The following is a 12752-nucleotide window of genomic DNA, read 5'->3' as shown; positions in this document are numbered from 1 at the left end:
AGGAAAAAGGCATCGGTTCTTAAAACAAAACTGCCCATATACACCATCCATCACATTTGATGATGATTTTTGTGAATGTGATCTAGATGTTATAAAACTAGTGACAAAATGTAAATATATCAAGGTCTTACTGTGTATTCAGCTAAGAAAATAAACCACAAGAAATCTGTTTCTTAAACCTGGCAATGTCTGTAGTCACCTGTTGATTGGTGGGAGCAGAAGAGAAAAGCGAGCGTAGAACGGCATGGAGGAAGTGACCATGGATGGGTTATCATAGCAAAAAAGCAGGCCAGCCCTCAGACTGTGCACATGTTCCCTGACAGCCCTTGCGAGGGCACCCACAGGACCGTTTTGCAAATGGTCTCCAACCCCCCTCTCAGGCTCTGCTTTACCAGACAGCACTTTAAAGCATTGCTGGCTTTTTGCTCTCAAGCCCAAAGGACCTTAGAAGCTCAGTCATAGAATGTTGCCACCCTTTACACATCAGCAGCAGCTCTGTGCCTTCTGAGAATGCTGAAAGCAATCATTTCTCTGAGAAACGTCTTGAATACCAATTTAAAATTCCTACAAAAAGGAAACCAGCCAAATATCAATACCCAGCATTTCCCACAGATAATAACAATCACCAAATATACAAGTCAAATAGATTCTCCACAAGGGAGACAGCACTTGTTCACATTTGTTTCCATGTGACAAGCCCTGTCTTAAGAGCTTTACACACTTTAATTCATTTGATCTGCATCAAAACTATGAGGTGGGGCCGGGCGCAGTGGCTCACGCCTGTAAACCCAACACTTTGGGAGGCTGAGGCGGGCAGATCACGAGGTCAGGAGATCGAGAACATCCTGGCTAACACAGAGAAACCCTGTCTCTATTAAAAATACAAAAAAAAAAAAATTAGCCAGGCGTGGTGGCAGGCGCCTGTAGTCCCAGCTACTAGGGAGGCTGAGGGAGGAAAATGGCGTGAACCCGGGAGGCAGAGCTTGCAGTGAGCCCAGATTGTGCCACTGTACTCCAGCCTGGGTGACACAGCGAGACTCCATCTCAAAAAAAAAAAAAAAGAAAGAAAGAAAGAAAAAAAAAAAAACAAAAAACTATGAGGTGGAAGCTTTCATCCTTGTTTTAAGTAACTTGTGCAAGATGACACAGCAAATAAACACGGGGTTATGATCAAATAAGGCAGTTTGACTCCAGAATCTGCACTCTTCATCATTATGCTAGGCTGCTGCTGGTGAGGAGTCAGATGATCAAAATGTTTTCATTATTTCAATAGGTAGATAAAAGTGGCAAAATGATGGGAAAAAATAAAAATTGAAACTGATTTTCAGTCTGATGTCACTTGTCCTGGGAACAGCTTTTATTTGTTTGCTTGTTTTGAAATGGTGTCTGTCTACCACAGGTAATTATGGGGCACTTCTTACAACCCCTGGGAGATATCCTTCTTTACTACTGTACATAGATGGTCCTAAAGTCAAATTTGGGAAAGAAGCAAATGGCAATGGAAAATGAAATAAACCCTGTACGGCATGGTAAGTCTAGCTTTCCTTCTGTGGTCCAAGATGATTCTCATCCAACATGATTAGGGTACAAAAAACATATGATATAATAGGTAAATCAAAATTTTATGATAGTATTTAAAATCATAAATATAAAGAAATATAAGACCGTTGTTCTGGCCTGGCACAGTGGCTCACACCTATAATCCCAGCAGTTTGGGAGGCCAAGGCAGACACATCGCTTGAGCTCAGGAGTTTGAGACCAGCCTGGGCAACATGCGGAAATCCAATCTCTACAAAACATACAAAAAATTAACTGGCTGTGATGGTGCACACCTATGGTCCCAGCTACTCGGGAGGTTGAGGTGGGGGGATCACTTGAGCACAGCAGGTTGAGATTGCAGTGAATTGGGACTGCACCACTGCACTCTAGCCTGGGCGATGACATAGCTAAGACTGTTTCAAAACAACAACAAAAGACTGTTGCTCTATTTTGAAAAGACTCAACTACTGAACTTTCCTTTGAGTGTAAGATTAGAGAGTGTTCATAAAAGAACACCTAACCTTTTCTTTCAAGATGACTGTTCTCACTTGAGCCAGCTTAGATGTGGCCAGGAATGGCTTTACATCAAGGCAAATCAGCAGAGACCTGCCCTGGGCACGCAGCAAATGTTTGTTGAGTGATCTTTAGGCAAGGCAATGCTGCAAGAGTAAGGCAAAGTAATAGTAAGATGAACCCAGTGACTGACCACTCCAAGAATTACAGTATGCCAGAGTTGGACAGGGCTTAAAGATCGCAGGACTAACATTCTTGGAAACTAAGGCACCCACCACCCACCTTGTGTAGAGAAAGCACTCATATTCCAGATTCCTGCTCAAAGGATATTATTCAAGATGACTAAGTCTTTCAGAGTGGTCTTGAGTGAGACCTCCAATCCTGAAGAAATAGTCAAATCAAATCTCAAAACCATATTTAAAAACTAGTATAAGGAGTAAACTAGTACAAAGGAATCAATCTTGTGCCATTTGCACAATCTGTTAGCTGCAATGTGAGGCTACCTTCAGTCTTTACAAGTGATCTCTAACTATTAAAAAACAACAAAAGCTATCATAACCAACAGGAATGTAAGACAGATATATGGGTGACCTGAGCCCTTTACTTATGTCATAGAAGGCAATAAATATTTTACTATAACTCTGCTGGCCTTAAAACAAAACAAAACCGTGGCTCGGCATTGTGACTCATGCGTATAATCCTAGCACTTTGGGAGGCCAAGGCAGGTGGACTGCTAGAGCCGAGGAGTTTAAGACCAGCCTGGGCAACATAGTGAGATCCCGTCTCTGTGTTTCTTTAAACCCAATCCCCACAAAAATCTGTTAGAAGCCTGGATTTGATGCAGGGGGCTAGATTTTATGTTGGTCTGTATACGATTGCTAAATGCCTTCTCCTCTCACAAGACTATAAGTGTAATAAAGGTAATGACTGTATTTGTTTTGTTCCTCACAGTGTCCTCGCTCACCAAGCACCCTATAATGCCTGGTATATTATAGGCGCTATTTAGCAATGTTTTATCTGGCTGAAAACTGGCTCTATTTTTTTTCGGGGATCCATCCTTCATCTTGCTCCTTAAATTAATTTAAGATTCTTGAAATGAGGCAGGTGTGGTGGCATGCACCTGTAATCCCAGCTACTTGGGAGGCTGAGGTGGGAGGGTCGTTTGAGCCCAGGAGTTTGAGAGCAGCCTGGGCAACATAGTGAGACCCTGTCTCGAAAAACAATGAAAGATTATTGAAACTCTAAAGGAAAAGGTTCCGCTAATTCCATTTCAGGGGAACTGAAGTACATGAGTTAGCTTTCACATTATTTCAAGTGAGAGAGGAAGAGACCACTAGACTTGGACCTACTTAAAAACAGACTTCAAATTTTCCCATAAAACCTTCCCAGTTTTTTCAGGAAAAGCTAAAGGCTTCGCTGGGCCCAATCCAGTGATTATCCTGTGATCTCCACGTCTTCTTATCCTATAACATCTCTTCTCTTTAAAACACACTTATCTGAAACAGAATCTGACATGTGTTTTTATCACCGTACAGTCTTGGTTGGAAATCTTTATGCTCCCCACACAGAAGCATTACTATAATGGCTCTATTCTAGATGCTTAATTCCCAGCGGGGAGCTTTGGCCTGTGCAGTGTACTCATAGGCTTGAGAGGGAAAGTCATAATATTAGTCCTTTCTAGCGTTGGCAAGAATGGTAAAGATGCTGTGTTTCCAAAGGTCAATCTCCAAACACAGCATCTAGCATAACACTATAAAACTCGGTAGGTAGCCAATCCTTACTGAAGGTGATAGCAGGAGAAAGGAGAGGAGAACAGTTTGGGGGAACTTGATCTTCCTACTCCACAAGAGCAATGCTAGGTCTCGGGTCTAGAAATGGTTAATTCTCCAGCAATGCTTGCAGCCTTTCATTTTGCAATATGCAGTTGTCACTCTATAAAGTCAATCCAAACATGAATGAACACAATGAGAACCACATGACTTGTACACCAAAAAAAAAGTAGTCTTACAAACAACACTTGTAAGAAAGCCAGAACAACCTACAGAGAAAAAATAAAAGCTTGTAGTTTTTACATTTTGAAATAATCATACTTGTTGGAAAACAGCACTTCCCTTATTTTTTTGTGAGATGGTTTTAAAAGATATGGAGATATTTCAAGATGAAAATACAATAAAATAACAACAAGAGAAACAACCTTATACTGTACCTTTCCTTCAGCAAATCATATGCTGTCTGACAGTTTCTGGACTCCTTTTTTCTCAAAGCAACGTTACTTCAAAACTGATTTTTCATGTGGCTTTGCAGCAAGTTTAACTTTTCATAAACCATTTCTTGCTAAGTTTTTCTTAGCACATTTACTCAATTCCATACTTGAAAGCTACAATGCATTTCAATAACTGAAATGCATGGGATATTATTCTAATATTAAACTCAAAAGGAAGCACTGAGACAGTCCTGTGGGCATATTACTGCAGCCAAACGTGATTCATGAAGGCACTGATACTCTATAAAAGTGGTTTCAAATATCAATGTATACAAGACTAATGGAATATTATCTAACCAGTCAAAATAGGCTGAACCTCATTCCTGATGCTATATCAATGCCAATAAAATTAGGAGTCATATAACAAAGCATATGGACAGAAAACAGCTTTCTTTTATGTAAAATTCAAGTGATGGTCAAGAAGTAAGATGCACTACAGTATTTCTGATGGGTCAATGGCAAAGGTCTGGAGAAATATATTCCAGGTTTGGAGTCTTTATGGGCCAGAAACTCTGTCTCATAATTCCCAAATGTGACCAAATGGGAGGAATATAGGTTATTGCTCACAAGAAGAAGACAAGATGGGTCAGCATGAATACATCGCCAGCACCAGAGGCACGGGTCAGAGCATAGCCCCAGGGAGGTGGCTGCTTAGTGGGAACATCTTCACATATGACACATTTTTGCATCCTTACCTTTAATTATTCTTTGGTATTCTTTTTCATCTCTGAAAAAAAGGCTATTTTAACAGCAGTTTGTAATATGAGATTCTTTTACCCACACTAAGAAAGATAAGTGGTAATGCAATGGCAGGTGATAATGCAATTATGAAATGATGATGTATATTTCGTTTTGAAATGCTGTATACGTTTCCTTTTTCTTTTGCAGGAAGACAGTTCTGGGATCCTAGGAGCATCCAATTTGTATTCATAATTTCATTTGAGTAAGATTAACATTTAACATTAAATAGTTTGTAGTCCCTTGAGCTCAGAGTACAGTTGAGATACACACACACTCTACTATCTCTCACTCTCTCTTCTCTCTCTTTCTCAAGCCCTGGATATCAATTCAAAATTTGAAAATGTATATAAAATATATATTGTATGTGTATATATATATTTTATATATATACATACACACACACACAACCCTAGAACTTAAAAACTCATTAAGAATCCACAAAATAGATACCCACACAGAGATAACCTAGAGAGACTTCCTTAACTGTGGCTGCTGGCTAACCCAGTTGATAATAACAAATACAAAGTATCCTTTTAGCAATAAGAGAGTCTTTTTGCTGCCCCAGACAAAGCTTTCCAGCTTGCTCCTTGTCCTTTGGAATTCTAGGCTGACCAACACTAAGCGGAAGCCTCACCTGGGACTTCAGGAGAGAATCTTGCAGAGTGTCGAGATACAAAAAGTTTGAGTTCTTGGTCCAAGTTGCATTCAATCAGGTTTGTGTCCCATGATCGGATTCCTAGGGAGGGAAAGAGAGTTGAGAGACTTCCAGTTAGTCATTTCAGAGTGGTTTGGACAACATCACCGTAACATTTCTCAGGCTTTCAGGGAGGATGTGGGAACTCCTTTTCTGAAGAGCTCGGTGGCTTAGCAGTGGGTGCCCACAAAATGGGAGGGCCAGGGAGGTCTCTCCACCAGGCCACAAGGGAGGGATAATTAGCAGTGTGGACTGAACTTCTGCCCCTCATAAAATGTAAATGCACCTCTTCTGGAAGAGTCAAAGAAAACAGTTATTAGGAAAATGACAGGCTGTACTCCAGGGAGGGGCTAGAAAGGACAGGAAGAAGGTTAGTTCTTAAGAGGCTAAGAGGCCAACAGACTAACTCTAGCTTGTAGACAGACTATCTCCACTTGTAGGTGGCAAGAAAATGTAGAATGAAGGCGAAGAAAATATATGGGGGCTGCCATTCAAGCACGGGCCTTTCTTTCTAAAATGATGTAATGGTAGTATACACGTATAATTTCTTTCCTTTACCCATCCCATTTTTGATTTTGGTTTATCAAGCCCTGGATATTAATCCAAGATTTGTGTGATCTTTGATAAACAGGGTGGATCCACTCAATCTTCGAGACTTGGCCTGTCTGTCCTTCCAGGCATTTTTCTGTTACCTGAGTAGCTTGGCAGGCAGCTCTTTTATTCACAATTGTTCTTTGTATTCAATTTTCTTATCCAGAGGCAAAGAAAAATGGCAACTTTTTATACTTTATAAAACATTTATGAAGTTGGGGGCATGAATCAGCTGTTTCTACAAAAGTTCAGACTTCCTTTCCCTAGGCTGAAAGGAATATCCGGGGTGAGAGGTACAGGAGGGCAACAGGTGGGATGAGGGCAGCTTCCTGTGCTCATGCCCTCCTCTCTAGCCTCTTCCTTCCTCCTCCTGCCATCCTCCTCTCTCCTGCCATCCCAAAGGGGATGGCCCAGAGGGAAACCCAGAGAGCATCATAGAAGGGAGGTCTGGAGAGTAAGCCAGGGAAAGTTGGGGAACCCCAGAACTCTGGTGTGTGTGTGTGTGCGCGTTACATGTTTACATATTATATATTAGATTTTTCCTAACAGATTACTCATGGTGGAGCCAATGTGTGGTATCCATCATTGTACCTTTGTATAGAGCATTCTCAATAGTCAGGAACAAATCTCTAGAATAACAAACATTTATTGCATACCTCCTAAAGGTAAGGGCTTGAACCTCTAGGTATAACACAGCAGGTGAACTATCTCTAAATTAACACCCAGTCATTTAATCATTTTTGTTGGACATTAGTCATGTATACAGACTTGGGGGAATAAATAGCAGTGTGTTACTTAAATACACACTGGATCCTTAAGGCATATTTGTATTTACCCTAGGTTATGTTGTATTCAGTCTTCCTATCCTGTAAAGAATCAAGGTGGATTATACATATATATTACAAAAAAAAAAAAAGATTCTGGAAACTCAGTTCACTGCACATCTAAAATATCTTTAGATGACACACCACAGGCCCTTTCAACCATGAGGAATATTTTCAAATAGATGTGTGTCCACTAAATAAAGGCAGAAATTTCTCATATGATCAATGGGAAGAATTCAGGTGTGGAAGAGTTAACATGCTTAAGGAGAGGTTAAATTATAAGGGAGAATTTTATGGCTCTCCCTGGAAACATTAATAGCCTCAGTTTGCATTTGGGCTAATGGAGTATTTAAATTTTAACAAGAAAGGCATGTTGAGATTTCACAGATCTTTTTAGTGCAGAAATGATAAATGGGTTCTTTTTGTTTCACAGGGAGCCTGACAGGTTGAGAGGTCTGAATTCATTAGAATATTTTACTTCAACATATACACTATATACTAGTCTAGTGCAAAAAAATCGAGTTCCTGTCTGAGCTGCTTAATTGGTATTGTTGACTGAATTCTCTGTGTTCCAGCTCTGAGCTCCACTTTGTCTTCTACCCTGTCAAGCTGGGTCAATAAGTTAATAATGAGACATATGCATTTAAATTAAATTCATACAATTTTTCTGTCTTTGTTCTAAGTAATATCTAAATTGGTACATTATTTGAATGACTTCATCCAAGGTTATCTGCAGACTTGCTCTTACACTGTTACTTGCCATTTTCCCTTGGCTTCAGTTAACTTGTCATGACACACACAATTAAATGTTTGCTTTATATTTTCATACATATTTTATTTTTGATATATTTGTAATTTAGCAATAGAAAAAGTACTAAATGATAAATCCACTTAGTAATTTTTAAATTATACTAGTAAATGGCTGATAAAAGTATTTTTCATTTTTACACTCCCAATGAAACTAAAAATGTAGGGTTCTTTTTTCAAGAGAGCAATTTCCACCCAAATTGTTTCTTAGCAATGCACAACCACCACTACCACTTATAAAATAAAGGTTACGATGAATTTGCCAGCTATTTTAGTTGGAAAGGAAAATTTTGGAATCAGGCCACTTTCCATACCAATTTTAGAAATAAAATAATTTGTAATTACTTTGTATCTCCTGCTGGATAATATTGGTAAAGGCAAAGAGTAGTTGTCAACGAAGGTTCATACTGCATTTAGTAGGTTTATGTAGCTCCCCTTTGTGCCTAACAAGGAGCCAACAGCGAGCCCTCTAAAGTTCATAGGACAGAAAATTATCTTTGGCCCTTCCCATTTTCTCCCCTCTCTGAATCTGGCTGGAGGGCATCCTAGGGCATTGGTGAAGAGGTTCTGAAGAGGCTTTCAGAAGCAGGTCATCCTGGCCTCTGTTGGAGAGGAGGGAAGCCCTCTTTCTGATTTCACCCCAATATGCCCCAAGTCAAGCTCTTCCCAGAGGCTTTGTTTCTCTAGCATTCTAAGACTGTACCCCTTCTGGGCTTACCCAGGTGGGGACAGAATAACTCCAGGCAGGTGGAGGCAGTGAACTCCATTCTTTCAATGTCTGGAGCCAAAAGGCATCCGTCATCTCTGAGAACAATCTGGGCCTGCTCTGTGGCTATTGCCTAGCCCTGAAAGTGAGCTCCTTGGGACCAGGGAGCAACAAAAGATCTTTCCTTCTCAGTTCTCTGACCCCAGGTGGTAGCAGTGCACACAAGGGAGGCTAACATGCACATGATATACACAGATGAGAAAAGGAGAAAAGAATAGGTTATGGGGCAGGGAGGCAGGGAGGGGTCATCACAGAACAAGTCAGGGTAAAAAATGAGTAACAGTCAGGTACTCTTGGTGTATCTAGGCTAGATTGCTCCAAGTTTACCAATCATGTAAGCATTTTACAGGATTATTTAATGAAACCAACAATTTTAAAAAGCACTTCCCATTTAAAGGCTAAAATTCATATTTCTAAAGGTGACAGTAGATTGAGGAAAGCAAAATGAAATGACTATGCATTGCATGTTGATGGCACGTGGGTTCTATCTGACAGTTATTTGGGCCCTTGGCAAATTGATTTTCCTTCATGGGCTTTAGTTGCTCCCTCTGAAAAACAGGCTTTTGGATATTTTTTCTAAGTACCTAAATGATTAACCTACAATCATAAGATTACATTTGCAAAACTATGCTAAAAGTGGTCTGAAATCAGACTGAAATCATAAACTACATAAATAAAGGAAATGCTACATTTAGGAATGCTTTATTTCTCAGAGGAAAAAATTCTTATTTTTTTCCCTTGAACTCGTCTTTAATTTGCTCTTTTTTCTTTTTTTAAAGCCAGCAACTTGATGTTCATAACATATGTATGTAATGAAGATATATCTTACATACAGAGCTCATAGTTTCAAAGCATTGATAATAAATAATTTAGGTCCAAGATAACATCTTACGATAGAAGCAAATGAGAAGTGACTTATAATTATTTGCTTGTCTAAAAAGTTAGAACTTATTTTTTAAAGTAAGCCCTTAGAAAAGGTGAACAATTTAATGACCTTAAATTTGGGGACTGGCTTGTTTTTCAGAAGGGATCACAGAGCCTGTCGTAGATAACACCAATTAAGCAGTACAAGCAGAAATCCATCTGTCTTTGAATTTGAAAAGTATAAAGGCAAATATAGTAAATTTAAGACTCTCTAACATTTAATTCTCACCACATATGGTATTGGTTTCTTATTTCCCCTGCTAAAAGAAAAGGAAAACTAAAACCCAAATCTTTCCTGGGTTTTAAATTCTCTTACCATCTTAGACTGAACACATTCAACTAAGTGACATCAGAATGTTACAATGTAATCAGCTAAACTTTTATCTAAAAATGCAGAGCAGTAGATGTTACATTCATCTATCTTTTCTGGAACAAATCTTGCTGATTCCCAATGTTAACTAAAGGAAAAGTTACAATCTAACGGTAATTGAAAACATTAAACAGACACGTAGTATTCCTTATATGGTTTAGTTTCTTAAATATAAAATAAAATGAAACAATGAAAACTTTCACAAGGTTCTACAATTCAGTTTGCAAGGCATGGATGTATGTACTCTATGTATTAAAATAAAACCAAGAATCAGGACTTTGCTGAAAATGAGAACCACTAGCTAAATCCATGCTGGGGGCTAATTAGGGAGGAGAAAAAGGAGGTGCCAAAGAGTAGTAGTTGGTGGTAGCGAAAACGATTTGGAATAAAGTCCTGCATAACTAAATAAATGAAGCTAGCCTAGTCGGAGGAAACACTATTGTTCCAAACTCTGGAGGAGACAAGTCCAAAGCCTTCATTATGCTTTCCGAATATAGTTGAGAAAACAAGAGGGACCATCTCTCTTCCCTGGATTCAAGAAGCATTTACGAAGCATCCACACTGGGACGTTCCAGGCCTGTTGATTTACTGCATTACCACCATGTCTTTACAGATTTATAGATTATTTTCTAGGCTTTCCAGAGAGCCCTCAGTAATCAGATGGCAAGAATCCAAGTCACCAGGGTCTCCAAACCCAGAGTCTCAGTTAAGGCAGGAGGGGAAATAGGAAGAAAGAGTAACAGATGAAGAACTGCTTTCCCAGCCTGCAACACACAATCATCAGAGCTGGCTCCCCTGGAGTAGCTCCATCTTGCTTCACACAACACCGCCCAAAGGCACCAAGCAAAAACAGCAGTGGCCTCTGGAGGAGGCCCAGCTGAGACCTGGCGGCTGAAGCAGCAGCTTGTCGTGTACAGGAAAACAGGACCAGCCTGCTCTGTTGCTAAGTCATCTCAGACTGTCTGAAAAGCTATGGGAGCAGGATTTTCACTTAGCACTGCAAGGGCCTGCATCTTGAGCTGCAGCCAAGACCCCAGGACGCAGGAGAGCCATCTCTTTACACTGCTACGGTGTGTAAAGAAATGGCTCTGCTCACTCACTTGGTTGATTCTTAATGGGATCAATACAGTCATTTCGGAGTTCCATGCAAAAACCTGACCAAATTAGGGAATTAAAAATCAGGAAGCCATGATGATTATTGCAAAGGGAACACAAGGGGGCTTCTGGGGTTCCAGTAATGTCTGTTTCTTGATCTGGGTAACCCAGGCGTGTCCGTTTTGTGAAAATTCGTTGAGCTGCTCGTCTTTGATTTGCGCCCTTTCCTCTCTATATAACACTTCAATCGAATTTTTAAAAACATTAATGTCAAAAAGACAAATCTGAATTTTGTTACTAAGTGCTAGTAGTGTAAAAACGGGTAAAGGCAGGGAGTCCTACTTCATGGCAGTACATGGATGCGTCTGTTTTCTCCGTAAACAGATGCAGCTTGAATAAACCCTCTGAGGAATAGGGCACTGAAAGGATGATCAGCTGAGTAACAAAGCAGGAAGATAATTACAGTCCGAAGGTGATTGCGGAACCGTCTCCCAGCATGGGGCGCTGCCCACAAGTGGATGGCCATACAAAGGCAAGCCCTGAAAACTGTTGTGCTAAAACTTTCCTCCCATCATAGGATGTTAGCCGACCCTGCACTAACATCATGACAGGGTCAGAAAACAGTGACGCTGCAGCACTGGTACTTCTGTCACTTATGAGTGCTGTGACCTTGAGCCGGTTCTCTTACCCTTCTCGCCTCTTATGGGCCCCCAGCTCTAAAACGGGGTTCATGATCCTTCTTCTAGCACCACCACATCGAATGGTTATGAAGATTTTGTAGATAGAAAAGCACCTCCTAATATATTCCTATTTCCCATAAGTGCCACTTACAAATAATTTTTTAAAGCAAAAAATCCAGTCATTGATTCCCACAATAGCCACACCCAAAATCAGTAAGTGTAAAATTTTTCAAGGAAAAAATTGTGCAAATAAACTAAATTAGAATAGACTAGACGAAAGGCCTACAGTCTGAAAATAAAGGGTTATTGAGATGCTCAAATAAGACATTTCACTATTGAAATATCTCTTGTTCTTGACTTTTTTGGAATAAAATACCATGACTTTCTGCTCACATTTTTTTTCTTTTTCTTTTTTCTTTTTTTTTTCTTTTTTTTTTTTTTTTTAAGCTGAAAGGGAAAAATCAAGTGCTTTAAAGTTAAACAAAAGAACCAGGTCCGCAACTCCAGTCCCCACCCTGCAGCCTTTTGTTCTGGGGACAAGTGGCCGTTTCCAACTGCAGAGGCAGATGACAAGCATTTATTTTTTCATCTAAAACAAGGTTTTTCTTTCGTCTTTTATTGGGGAGGGGGAGCGGGGAACGAGGGCTGTGTGAACGCCCTTTGTCCGCCTCGGGCTGCCGTAGAGACCGCAGTGCGGACTGCACCACGCCCACCAACCGGTGTCTCCCGGAGAAACGCTTCAGCACCACCCCAGGAGAATAGAGCGCGGGCTGGGGCTGCGGAGAGACCCGGCGACCTCTGTCAGGGGCGAGGGGAGGGCTGGGACGCCGGGGATAAAGGGAAAGGCAGAGACCAGAGCTGCCCACCCAGGGACTCCCGGCGCAACAAAGCCAGGCAAACTGAGAGGTGGGGGCGCGCGGCCCCCGCCAGCCCGAGGCCCGGGCG

General features: G+C 40.6%; 1 protein-coding gene across 1 annotated transcript in view; it reads right to left on the bottom strand.

Annotated features, from left to right (window-relative positions):
* Positions 1 to 12752, bottom strand: part of MAP1B (microtubule associated protein 1B) — a 104068-nt gene that overhangs the window by 90053 nt on the left and 1263 nt on the right. The window contains exon 2 of the mRNA XM_005557119.5: positions 5691 to 5792. Within this exon, the coding sequence (XP_005557176.4) occupies positions 5691 to 5792 (102 nt within the window). The remainder of the gene's footprint in view (positions 1 to 5690; positions 5793 to 12752) is intronic.

Source organism: Macaca fascicularis, chromosome 6 (assembly GCF_037993035.2).
Source record: "Macaca fascicularis isolate 582-1 chromosome 6, T2T-MFA8v1.1".
Classification (NCBI taxonomy): Eukaryota; Metazoa; Chordata; class Mammalia; order Primates; family Cercopithecidae; genus Macaca; species Macaca fascicularis.
Note: the sequence above shows the minus strand (reverse complement) of the source record. Positions and strands in the feature narration are given on the sequence as shown.